Source organism: Centroberyx affinis, unplaced genomic scaffold (genome assembly GCF_046629955.1).
Source record: "Centroberyx affinis isolate AG114_WGS23_722 - 3 ecotype Tasmania unplaced genomic scaffold, CSIRO-AGI_Caff_v1 ptg002764l_1, whole genome shotgun sequence".
In the NCBI taxonomy this organism is placed as follows: Eukaryota; Metazoa; Chordata; class Actinopteri; order Beryciformes; family Berycidae; genus Centroberyx; species Centroberyx affinis.
Window position 1 is genome coordinate 1,428,876 of NW_027280925.1, and position 13,745 is coordinate 1,442,620.

The 13,745-nt window shown below is 42.1% G+C and overlaps 1 protein-coding gene across 1 annotated transcript; it reads right to left on the reverse strand.

Annotated features, from left to right (window-relative positions):
- Positions 1-411: 411 nt before the first annotated feature.
- Positions 412-12,843, reverse strand: trmt44 (tRNA methyltransferase 44 homolog). The gene is made up of 11 exons (XM_071535800.1): positions 12,510-12,843; positions 12,297-12,414; positions 11,349-11,568; positions 11,178-11,246; positions 10,943-11,050; positions 10,180-10,251; positions 8,343-8,449; positions 7,683-7,866; positions 6,053-6,401; positions 1,827-1,943; positions 412-1,245 (listed from the first exon to the last, which is right to left on the reverse strand). The coding sequence occupies exons 1-11, from the start codon at positions 12,841-12,843 to the stop codon at positions 1,001-1,003; spliced, it is 1,923 nt and encodes a 640-aa protein (XP_071391901.1). The 3' UTR covers positions 412-1,000.
- Positions 12,844-13,745: the final 902 nt, after the last annotated feature.

A 13,745-nucleotide genomic window follows, 5' to 3' on the forward strand; every position in this document is an offset into this window, starting at 1 on the left:
ACATTAATAAGTAACAGTTTCCAGGTCTTTACAAAGTCCTGAAACAAATAAAAAGCCAAATGAATTGAATGAATGACATTCAATTTCAGTACACTACAAAAAATGACAAGTTGTCCAGTGATTATAAGTTGTTTCCAGACCTATCAAGCTTATTTCATGATACTTTTAGACAAATGATCTCAATGCACTGCCAGATAATCTTGCTGGTTTCAATAAATTTCACTTGATACATGCCAATATGACTTCTTTCAAGAATTCATCCTAAAACAATGAAGAAAATCTTGAAACAATAAACTTTCTCCAAGACAATTTCACTTTTACCAAGTAAATGTCCTGAAACGAGTTGCATTATTCTGAAAAAAAAGTCAAACTTGTTAAAAAAAAAAAAAATTTATCTGCCAGTATAGTAAGAAGATTTCACTAAAATCCTAAAAATAAGCTTGATAAGATTTAAAAATAAAATAACTTAAGTCTGTCAGTTTTTGCAGAGTAAATACCATTACTTTCTCATACTTCTGTCACATTTTCCCCCAGGAATTTTGAGAACCTCAGTATCCAGCAATGATGTAACGTGACATCAGTAAACTGCACATTCCTGTGACCGAAATCTCTTCTAGAGGTGGTGAAGAAAATCTTTTCACAGCAGGTTCAGCTGCGGACAGACGGAGCACTCGCTTGCTGCAGTTTAGGAGACTGTTTTGGGACGCTTGTCCATTGCAGCCCCACTTCTGATTTAGGCAGATAAGATGGATATATTTTCCATAAAAATCTTGCCTATTGCCGTTTAAGCTTAACCTCTATACAAGTACTTGCAATACTAATTAATAATTCCCCAAGATCCCTCATACTGACACACTGTTGCATAGAACAAAGGTTACTGTATTCACCAATATTTAGTTTTAGATCAAAGGTACACATATATCGTTGGTGGTCATTTAAAAATCAACTCCATAAATTCAAATGAAATGTCCAAATAAAAAGTTCAGAATGAATGAACCGGTCAAAGGGCATCATCGCTCTTTATCTTCTTCAGTGGTCTGGTGGAGGGTCGGAGGTCATCGGGTCCGTGGGCAAAAGCGCACTGTTCAGCCTGCAGGGGGCAGCCATGGGGGTGGTGGGCATGGAACCAGCAGGGGCGAGTCTTCAGGGCACCGAGGGCGACGGGCTTCCTCTTCACATTGGTCCTGGAAGTCTTCCTCTCGCTCATCACCCGCCAGTCTCTGATATAGACCCTCCCTCCTTCCACTAGAAGAAGAAAAGAAAAGGGAGGGGAATTCAATTATCTGTCTTGCAAGAAAGGCTTCAGAATAAAGTGCTCTGTTAATATTCCTTCATATTAGCAAAGATTACGAATAAATCTAGTTAAAGTGTTCCTACATAATGCTCACTCCAATCAAAGCAATTAAAACCTGGTTTACCCGTTCCATAAAAACAAATTTGTTAAAAATGAGAAGGCAGGCAACGTTCCCAAAATTGCTTTACTGGCCAAGGAGATGGAGAAAGAAAATACACTGAATGTACAAAATATTAAAGGACATCTTCCTGAGTTGCAGCCCTTAACAGCTTAAAGAACCTTCTCTAACTCGTCTGCTTCTCTTCATCTCCATCTCCTCTTTTGTGATTGGTTTAGATTTAATAAGGGAAATCAATAAGGCATAATGGCCTTCACCTGGATTCACCTCATCAGAGAATCCAGTGAATGAAAAGAGTAAGTGCTTGCTAATGTTTTGCTACAATGAACTACATTCGGGGAAAAAACATTTCTTATGCAATGCAAACTTCCATGTTTTTCTATTTGGTGTGGACCAGCTTTGAGGCTGAACTACCTCTAAAGACTTGGTGGTTGTTCTTGAGGAGCGTCTGCAGGCCTCCACACTCCTTCTTTAGGAGCTGCAGGGTCTCCTGCTCCAACAGCTCAGCCACCTCTCTCACAGAAAGACTGCCTGAAGAGGAAGAAGAAGACGGGGAAGAGAGGCAGAAAGAGAAAAGAATAGAGGGAAAGAAAAAGAGGAGGGGGAGGTCGATCAGTTTAATATTTCTCAATATCTTGGCACACTAGTTCAGGTAAGTCCAGAGGTTTTTTTTCTTTGTCTTCTGCTTCGTCTTCACCATTTAAGCCTGTAAATTTTCCTTTTCAGCTGGTTATGTCTGGTGCATTTGGTTTAAGAAAGATGCATTAAAGACAGCTGATAGAGTTGAGTTGAGCTTTTGTTCTGAGAGGCAGAGCCATTATTACAGAGTGGGATGAGAGCAGAAGTGTTTCCAGGAGACACAAGGTGAGAACGAGAGAGGGAAGATCAATGCTATATACAGAAAAATTTACAGGAAAAAATACTTCCCACAGTCAGCTTCCCTCAGTGTCAGTCAGCGCTGTGAAGTGTGCTCAATTAAAGTCTCTCCAACAAGCTGTCACAGCGACCGGAGTGCATTTCACCACTGCCTCTCCCACCGGCCATTTGAGTGTGTGAGTCATTGTCATCACCAACTAACTGCTGCCTCCCCCACTGGGACAGTAATTTTAGATACCAAAAAGTAAAGAAGGGAGAAAGGGGGGTGATATTGAAATACACCAAGCCCCTAATCTGCTTTTAATCTCCAAACCGACTGAGTGCCAATACATTGTGAGCAGATAAATGACGTATGCCGCCGTGTCCGCTGCCGCCGGCCTTTGGGTTTCGTTCCATGAGAATTTCAGTATTTCTGGCTTGCCCTTTTTCCCCCAGAAGGGAATTCAATCTGGGCTGACCTTTGGTTTGTATAAATGACAATCTCCTCCTCTTTCTCTGACATATTGGAGAGCGCCTTGCCACAGGGTTTCTGATGCTCCTTGTGCTGTTTCACAACATTATTTGACCTAAATCTGCAGACAATGTGATGTTCCAGCTGGTGCAAAGCCACTAATGAAAAACGACATCAAACCAATGTAGCCTACTGTTTGAAGTTAATCATTAAATTGGGATATTTGTCTGCTCTATTGCACCTGGAAACTGTGATGGTGACATGACACCTTCTGTTGCAACACTGAGTCCGACTACAGGCTTTGTTTACATTGTGACTTATTGGATTAAAGACATTTTCACTCTGAAATATACTGTCTGCACTTTCAATACAAGGACGTAGTTACACATGAATTTTAGTGCTGTTACGTTTGTTTACATTCGTAATGCCTGTACAAAATGAAGTAAAATAAACCTGCATTTTGAGCTATAAAAAAAAAGTGTTTTCCCATCTACCACTGAAATTCGTCAAAAACATATGCGCACCCAAATACATCCAAAATTTAGAAGGTCACATTGCTGACTTAATCCTCAAAATATGCAACACACACCCACATGCACAGGAGCCTGCAAAGCCAAACAAAGTCCTGCGGTCCAGAGTGTGAAAGCGGGCAGACGGCCGTCTCACAGCCCAGACGCCAGAGAGCTGCAGCCTTAATATAATATCAATACACCGTTTAGAGCTGCCCTTTACTGCCTGCAATGTTAATGGGGATTAATGGGAGAAGGGCAGTATTGACAATGTGGACTCTGCTTGGACTAAGACCAGGCGTAGATTATTATTAATGGCTTAGCTGTAGGTACAGTTGGACTGCTCCAGGTTAAACGTCCCCCGTGCAAAATAAACGCTAAGATGGCCAAAGATTGATTGCTTGTTGGGGGGGGAATTGTTTTTGCTGCTTAAGCCTATTCAAAATCAGGCTAAGTGGAGGAAAAATTAGCTCTAAAAATGCTGAGCGGTGAATACAAAATTTGAGAGGATCACTTTAAGTTGCAAAAAAAACATGTGTATCCCAGGAAGTTCAGCAGTTTCTATGCTGCAGCTATCAGTGAGTGAAAGGGAGAGTTCGCCTATCTGTTCCTGCTCTTGTCTATCAGACCTAATAACTACTTTGCAGGTTTAATTAAACAAAGCATCTGTGATGGGAGGTTCCCACTTGATAACCTAAATATTCACATATTCACTCTCACCCACCCCCTCTTACACCCAAGCTAGGTTAGGTCACACAAACTGCACAAGGGAGAGTTACATCAGACCTTGTGTTTTGGTAACTGCTACCTCTGTCTTTCACAAACAAGAATAAGGATACAAGGAAACAAGAAATTGGAGTTTAATGACATGATGTTTAGCGCAGCAGAATGCCACGCATGACTCCAGTGATGAAGCGGTCTCTCCAGAATGCATTTAGAAATGAACAGGTTACATATTGACTTTTGTCCTCCATTAGGGCAACATCATTTTATAACCATAAGAGCCAAGGCTTTTGTACAGTGCTACAGCATCTGCTATTTGGAGCATGGCGGCTCCAAATGGCAGAGAGAGGTAACTGTTTGAAAAATGTGAACTTCAATACCCAGATCATGTAATATATAGTAGTTTTTACTCATTTGTCTGTGCTTATGTGTTTTGTATCTTCTTTTATGCTGCTTGTAATGCTTCTGGTCAATGTTTGCATAGCTTTTACTCATTTGTCTGTGCTTATGTGTTATGTATGTTCTTTTATGTTCCTTTAACCATCAACCTTCCCAGGGACTACAGATGAAAATTAGTTATTATGTTTATTAATGTGCACTGTCCCTTTCTTAAATAAAATAAACATAAACTTAACATCAGTAAACAGCACACAGCATGTTTACCAACCCAGCCGGTTTGTGATACCAAATTATACCAAAGGGACGAGCTGCTCTCTGCTGTTTAGGAGACAGTTTGTATTTCACTCTTAAGTTTAGATTCATCACTTCCTACAGGTGGGGAAGTGTCAATACCTGACATCAGAATTTCATTTGACCAAATAGGGGGAATCTAGAGCATCTCAATTAGCAGGGATAGGATGATCTTCTCTATTGCAGCCCTGCTCTGTGATTTAGGCTGATAAAACAGGTGTATTTTAACATAAAAATATTGCCTAGTGCAGCTTTAAAGAATAGTTAAATATCAAGAAAGAATAGGCAAAAATACCAATAGTCCTCATGCTATTTGAAGGTGCAATTAAAGTGGGAAGCCGCTGAAAACCGAACTCCTTTAGATGACTGTGAGGCTCACCTCCCAGCACAGCCTGGCTTTAGCCTGAATTTACCCTTTGTTCTTACACAGCAGATGAGATAACTGGCTGGACTACCTCAATACAAATGCATACTCATGCATAAATCATGGATCATGGTGCATTATTCATCCAGTCATCTCTATACCGAGTTACAGACCCCGTCTCTCTTTATTCTCTCCCTCTCCCTCGTATCCTCGCTCTCTCTCTCTCTCTAATTTCAGCCCTGACATCCTGACAGAGAATTTTCTGTTTTAATCATAGTAGACCTCATCTCCTTATCTCATTCACATTGTCTGTGTGTCTGTGTGGCAGCGAGGGGTGCAGAGGCGTTGACAAAGGTGATGCGTGGGTGGTATATAAGTGAGAGTGTGTGTGTGTGTGTGTGTAATACGGTGAGTGTATGTGTGTGTGTGTGTGTGTGTGTGTGTGTGTGTGTGTGTGTCGCTCTCTGCTCTGTGCGGTGCAGGAAGTGGCTGGTGGAGGGTGAAATACTGACAGGGTTCAAAGTGGCGTCGCCCTGTGCCATGTGGGTCCTGCCGACTGACACTGATGGGGGAGCGGGGGGTAGGGGGGTATGGTGGAGGGGGCGGGGGTGTTAGATAAAATGATTTAGATGGTTTAGATGAGAGTTACAGGCTGCAGAATCCACCGACATGGTGCTGTGCTACGAAGCGGCTCGCAATGTATTTTAAGGTACTGACGGGAAATGTGAGAAGTGATTCATCCCTCTTGTTCTGAAAGTGTTTCACTTGTTCAGGTTGTATCTGCAGCTGTCCTGCATCACATCATCCTGGATCACAAAGCCTTGTAACGAAACCCGATGTCATAATAATAAACACCGGGGTCAGCAAACATCAGAAATAATGCGCTCTAATTTTGATTTAATCCGAACCTGTTCAGCAATTCAGAAACAGCTCATGTACGGGGGAGACTTAGTTTTCTGTGTGACCTGGATCTTCTTTTATTAGGCAGAAGAGAAAATTGTGGCCATTGTGTTGCGGTTCCTCCTACCTCCTTGGTTCCAGGCACTGGGAGAACCTCCGTCTTCATCCTTGGTCATTCCCAGTAGAACGTTAGCAACCCGCAGGACAACACCGTCTACAAAGTCCCGGGGGAGAGCAGCACAGTTTCGAACCGTTTCAACTCGGTCTCGGGGCTGGAACCCGGCTCCCCAGTCGTTCCCGGAAGTCCTGTCAGTGTCTGTGTTGTCATGGCAACTGTCCCCGTCATCTTTGACCTCTGACCCTTGAGCTGTGACCCCAGAAGGAGTCTGGCGGCTCTGGACGTAACGAGCTCTTCGGTGCTCTGCCTGGGCCTCGTCGGACAGCTGGTAGGTTCTCGACTTTCCTACCAGACAAACCTGCAGAAGAAGAGGTTCACATCAGACCAGGGTCCGTCTCCCTTGGGTGCTGAGGACTGGAACTCTACAATGAGCAACTCAAAGCAGAAATAACGATGCTAATCTGCCATATGTGTGTTACAATCTACAAAATGAATAACAGAAATGCGACCTAGATAGATAGATAGATAGATAGATAGATAGATAGATAGATAGATAGATAGATAGATAGATAGATAGATAGATAGATAGATAGATAGATAGATAGATAGATAGATAGATAGATAGCACTTTATTAATCCCCTTGGGGAAATTCATATATGATTGTGTACATATCTAACTGATTTTGGAGAGAACCACTTTATTTAATACCAATGACTTCATCACCTGTTCAAATGTTTTAACTTTTTAGAAAAAAAAGATGTATATGCTCATCTCTAACTTTCACAAGAATGGAGCCAACAAAATTAAAAACTTTTCCAACAGCTTTTGCGTTGTGAACTAACTTTATGAACTAACTGACTATGACTGATCCCCGTACAGTAAAAGCACATTAAATACTCGCTTGTTGGTTTAATGTGCTCATGCGTATTGTAGCCTTAATGACTACTAGCTATAAAACAAATGGCCCTTCGGGAACAATAAAGACTCGCTCCGCTACTCTACTCTAGCAGACATAATCCCAGTCTAAATGAGGTTCAGGTGGAAACGAGGCAGCGATGCACAGCTGTGCCGGAAATCAGTTGCTACCAATGTTGTGCCTCCAAGTCCAGTGACTCACTTGGCGAGGGTTCCTTTGTTTTTGTTTAGAAATAGATTTTATGGCACTTCTGCTTTATTGGATGGTCACCAAGGGTATAATCTTAAACCAAAACTACGACACTTTCTATGACTAAGACTATAAAACACTTTCATTGACTGAAAAAAAACAAAAACATCATAATCTGTTGTCTCAAATTAGCATTACTTGATAAATAGCGTTGTTTATAGAGTTGTTGTATAAAAGCAATATCACACTCGAGGTCATGCTGTTATATCGTATAAATGTAAGGCATGCCGCCGCTTAACCTGTTCTAACTTCTTACTGTCGTTTCAAGTGCAAGAAAGATGCAACACTTTCTCCAGAGCAAGGAACTTGGAAAACAATTTCAACAATTTAAAATTGTACAATAAGGCAGCAAAATTTACATGAAACGGGGGTTCTTGGATGCATAATCTAGGCCTATAGGCGAGTTTTGAGTCTGGACTTTGAGTTGTAAGTCAGAGTTTTGAGCCAGGACTGGGCTGTACAGTGTAGCCTACCCGTTTGGTGGAAGGTATTCTGAGGCAGTCCTCCTCAGTGTTGAAGCCACTGGCTTGGCTGACCTCAGTAATGAAGTCTATGTATTCCTTATACTGGGACTTCTTACACTGCCGCCTCTGGTATTTTCCGTAGAAGTCAAAGAAACAGCAGGGGAGGACAAAGTACCGGCAGGAGTAAGAGGACCTGCAACGTGAAAACAAAAGGAAATCCTTACTCAGTGCTACTGAAACTGATTCTGTAAATCTTCATTGGCAAATGCATTGAATGTATGTTGCTGTGGTTACACATTCCTGTAAGTATTTTCCACTGTAAACAGACTGTTGGTTGTGTTTAAGCAAAGTCTGAGCAACAGACAGGAAACGCCAAAACATTGAGGAGGGAGAATCCATCACAGGAGATTTCAAAACACTTTATCTCTGATCAGATAAGAGGGAAAAATATACATCAGACTGAGGCTCAACATCGCCATCAGGTGGCTGTCTCATTAAATGCTACTGAATTCACATGCATGGAGGCGCACACACACACACACACACACACACACACACACACACACACACAGTCTCTCCCCTGCCCATAGAGCAATAATGTTATTCCAAATTGGAGAGATCAGCTGGCACTTGAGCGGCTGAGTGAGATTGTGTCTGCTGATGACTTGCCTGGCTGCGATGACGGGGATCCAGGGTGTGAGCTCGTCCGAGTGGTTCCCAATCAGCCAGTCCGTACCGGGGAATAAGAAGCACTCGCCGGGAGTGATTGCCTTTTCCTGAAATAGCAAAGACCCCAAAAGCACAAGAGCCCCTCAGACCGGGGGAATATGCACGCTGCCGTAATTTGATTCTGAATCACTTATTATAAATTGTTTGAGACGCGCCGGCGCTGCGCCAGGAGAAAAAACTCCTGGATCCTCTCAAACTTTTCATATGTCAGAGGGAATAACGCCCATTCAATGTGATATTTACCTAAACTCATTTAGTCTCTGGGCAGGTGGGTCACTGGGCCTGCAACATATGCATGCTATAGGTTTGGAAAATCTTATACTTTCACTTATTGTGCATCTCACCATGTCAAACAACAGAATAATGATGAGACTGAAACTCCTAAAGAGGATGTTGTTGATTCAGGAGGATGTTGCTTCTTATTTGGCCAAATCAGAGACTAATTGGTCTAGGCAAAAAGATCATCAATTTCTTCAATCTTAACAAATATAGCCAAGAATTTATGTAAAACTATCTGTATTGAATTCATTCCTTAGGTAGGCCCATCATCAACATCAGAAATACTGCAAGTTAAAAGAACGGAGGCCCAGGAGATCCAGAGAGAGTCCAAATGAAGGTTTAACACAGAGTACTGCGCTCCCGAGGGTCCGACCAGGCCGCTCTGCCACTTCCGCCTCGGCAGAAACACGGTCAATAATAGATGAGCGGCAGTGGGAGCAGTCAGCAGCTCGCTGTCAAATGAAAGACTGAAGCTAAGAAGCAGGCGGGGAAGTACGGTGTGTTTTGGGGAGGTTTCCCTGCAAATGTGTGTGTGAGTCTGTCTGTCTGTGAGAAGTTCAGTCCCATCTGCAGCGGTACTTTTGTTACACTTCGCTCTCTCTGTATCTCTCAAGTTCCTTGTAGCGATCATTAAAGCGGGATTCCCTTTAGCAAAACCTTTCACACTTTCCACCTTTTAGCCGACAATGCTGACTGCTCCAGGTAATCTTTATATAGGGATGTCACTCCTTTGATGCTGCTGAACTAAAATATACAGACTACAATGATGGAACTGAGACAAAAGCATAATGCAGAAAAACTGCATTATGCTTTTCAAGAAAAAAGCAGTTCATGAACTCCTATGTTTCAAGGTATATGTGTCAACAAATGAACATGGCCCATTTAAAAAACACTTAAAAGGCCCAATCCTTAATCCAAATGGTTCCACCACCAAGGAATCCAAGAATCTGATTTTTTTTTTGTCTCAAGTAGATTGGCCAACATTTTGATTTTGAAGCTGTACAAAATTACAGTATTTATGTATTCCATGTAAACAATTAGACAACATACACATATTTTGAGCTATCATGGGACTGAGACAAATATATTCTCCATCTACAAATGTTTCTCGTCAGGAATCTTCACAGAGTCTCAATTACGCTCAGTGGATTTATACAAATGGATTTTTGAAGGGTAAAAACTGCTGAATAACCTCTGCAAGCTTCAGATCCCTCAATAACTTCACAATTCATTAAAAATCTGCAGCTGTTAAAAAATGTGTAGCTGTCACATACTGACAGTAGTATCAATCAACCAATTTAAGAGTGAAAAAATATTCACTCCAATAAATCAAAACATAAAGCAGTAGTGGGGTGATGGTAGTTTAAAAGTGGGCGTCACATTCAAATTACAGGACATGTGACCTGGATTCCCAGTCTTAGGTGAAATGACAACAGCACTAAAAAAAAACCTGAATTCATCTACAATCAAGCTTCTCCTTCATGTTCACCTGACTCACCTCTAGCAGAGTCTGCGGGCCGTACATGTCCCAGATCTTCCTCTTCCGCACGTCGATGCCCTTTCCAGGATGCTGCAACACAAGACGGCGTGACGGTCAGCGGCTAATCGCCTCATCGGCCGGCCCGACCTCCGCCACGCTCACACTCTGCCCGCCGACCGCTGTGTGTAATTTCAATTACACCTGCCCCAGTTTGTGATTGGCCGGCCCGGGCGACGTGAGACCGCAGATTAAATATGTTCAGAGGCATTAATCCCCCTCACCTGGGCTCTGACTGGCCCCGTGTCATCGATTAAGCCGCAGATGAATATTTGGCTAATTAAAAGACCTTTGCCTGACAGGCCAGTCTTCTTCATGGGGCGGTTTATCTGGACATAAAGGTGGTGCATATAGTGGAACAAGTCAACCAGAGGCAAATTCTACTGACATTTTTTTGTCAATATTCCAAAATCCTGGTGAATGCATCCTCTTCAGTACTACTACTATTTTGCAAGCAAAAGTCTGTTAGCTAATAATTTCAATTTTATTCCCTAATGAATTTTATTGTCATGCCAGCAATCGTTTTTAAACTAGATTGCTGATCCATTTTTCAAGTGGTTGATATGTCACTTTGATATGAAAGTCAAGGTTTGTTCAGTGAGGTTTGATATAATATGTTTGGTAATCTAAGTGCTCTACCTGTAAAAACAGAAAGTTGAAAATGGCTGTCATTTATACTGTCTAGGGCAGACAGAGGCCAACGTTCACACAGTCCTGAACTCACCCCTTCATTGCACAGTATGTGGACCAGCAGGCCGTTTCCACAGCCCAGGTCCACAAACGACTGTTTGGCAGTCAGACTCTTCTCTGCTCGCTCCTCAGCCCACAAGACCTGCACAGCACATGTGTAAGTACAATAAAACTCTTCAAGAATCCATACAAATACAACTAAAATGTACATTGCCAAATAAATGACTGATTGGGGCGTTAAGACACATATCAGCTGAGCTTAAACTCACCAGGAGATATGTAGCAATAGCAACATCCTCATAGACAAACTTCTCTGGATCCGTCACTTCGGGCCAAACCTGGGGCATACGAATAAAACATCAGTAATAATGATCTATGAGAAAAGTTTATAAATACACAAAAGAGCAGCGACAAGTCTTCAGGTCTTCCACTGTGTTTACCTTGACCATCTCCTTGTACTTGTCCTTGAGCTGCTGGTAGGTGAGGCTGTACTTCTCCACCGGCAGCAGGGACAAGGTGCTCCTGAACTCGCTGCTCCGGCTCTCGGAGGCCCAGCGCACCAGTTTGGGCAGCAGATCTCTGGACAGCCAGGGCAGCTTGGGGTAGACCAGCCCGTCTGAGAACCAGTCGTCTGGACTCAAGACATGCAGCTCCAAGGCCCTGCAGGAGAGAGGGGCGTCATTGACTTAGTTTTTCTGCATTATCCTGTTTGTCGAGGGTTTTAAATATGAAAACATTTCAATAAAAAAGGAGAAAAGAGACAAAAAAAGCTAATAAATAAAAACAAGGCTGCATCTGGGGAGAAGAGAATAGAGACGTTGCAGGAGAAAAGACATCACTGCCACCACATTACCTTAAAATCTACATCCACACCCATATTTACCAATACTACTGCTACTACTATTACTACTACTGACAATAATAATGCAGCATTCAGATCACATTTTAGGGATGCAGACAAGATTTGTGTAGCTCATTCTTTATTTGCGACAATCAAGGAATCAGTTATTCTGTGTGTGTCAGCTTTCATCAGTCTGCTAAGGGGATTCAGGGCAACAAGTACGTCAACATAACTAAAAAAACAAAGAATATTTAGGAGAGGCTTGCTTCATTCATTTTCTTAAAGTGTCCATCCATTACCTTGCACAAATAAAGATACATTAGTTCAGCGTGCAGGTATGTCTCTCTTTTCTCCAGATGAGGGCATTAAGTATTTTAATATGATTTCAAACTTAGAGAGGGGGATTCAGTAGACTTAAGTGTCCTTGCTAGTACTAATTGAACATGGGCTGAATAGAAAACAAGGTCTATGAAAGTCCATGTATTCAGTCATGTCGATCCGCAGCAGGGAGAGCCAGGAGTTTTCTGGATCACATTTTCCCACTCACCATGCCTCCCCGTCCTGCTGGAGGAGCTGGATCTGATAAACGTTGCCCTTCTTTTGAGAAACCCGCCCCTCTGCATCCTCTTCAAACGGCAGAAAGGTCACGCGCTGCCTGTCAAAGTCTACAGAAGGTAAAGAAATACAAAAAGAGGCCTTTGAAATACATTTAAAACGAACATAAGATAGCAGAACTGAGCAGAGCCTTTCACAATCTTACCTTTCAGTATAACTTCTTTGTGTACATTTGAGCCGTAGCAGTTCACTTTAGGAATAAATGTTCTGACAGTGGAGGACCAGAGTTTTTCCGTTTCGTGAGCAGATGAAACTCCACTTGTCAAGAAGGATAAAACCTCACTTGACTCTTTGGGATCAGGATGTAGCAGCGGTCCGACAGCCTCAGCTCCCACATCTGTACTCTCCGTCTCCTTGGCGCCACAGAGACGTTTGTTTACAACGTGAGGTTTCTTTATCCAGACGTCGACAGCTGACCAAAATCCCTCAGGAAGAGTCTTGCATTCTCCTGAGAACTTTATATCAAATAGTTTTGGCATAATTCAGCGTCAAACAGGACGGCATGCCATGTGTTTACAAAACCCGAGCAGCTGACTTCCGGGGACTTTTATTTTGTAGGTTCAAAGTAGAAGTCCCGGTAAGAAAACAGGGGCTTTTTAATAAAGCGTGCATGTAAAATCTGTTCGGATAATCTTCCAGATCATATCCTAACATGAAAACATATTTTTAAGCTTTATTATTAATAATGCTATATTAAAAGGTAGCGAAATGTTGTCGCTCTTTGATGACGTTTGCACAGTCAATATGCTTTTCCAAAATCATACAGTAGAGAGTGCTGTTGTTCTTTATCTAGCTTTAATCAGCAGCCAATATATTGACTGTTGATGCAGTGAACCTTTTTGGAAAATGTAATTTAAAAACTGTTTTGAAAAACGAGAAAGTTGTAGGCTAAATGATGACTAAAACGAAACTATTTCCAGTGCTACTTGATTCAGCACTTTCTTCCTTTTTTCTTTTTATTATTTTTATTGTTCCAGTGAACAAACTACTACTAGTAGTAGGTAGGCCTATTACTAGGATCCACATTGGTTGATGCCTCAGTGACCTCTAGTCTTCCTGGGGTCCACAGAAAAGTCAACATGATAGAAGAAGAAGAAGAAGAAGAAGAAGAAGATTCCTAGTCAATAACTGTGATTCCTTTCCTATAATTCCACAACAGGCTCAGTGGCTATAAGCTAAATGCTTAAACCCATTGGATCTTGTCACAAGCTCTCCTTTTTCTGTGTGCTTTGACCCTCGACCTTTCCATAAATGATGCCAAGAGTTTAATTCAACAGTTGAATCGCCTTGCCTCAAAGCCTCCATTCATTGTCACTCTTTGTTCTTCTGTCATCTCTCATGTATCTCTTGTCTTATTCATCCATTTCATTATATCCACTGC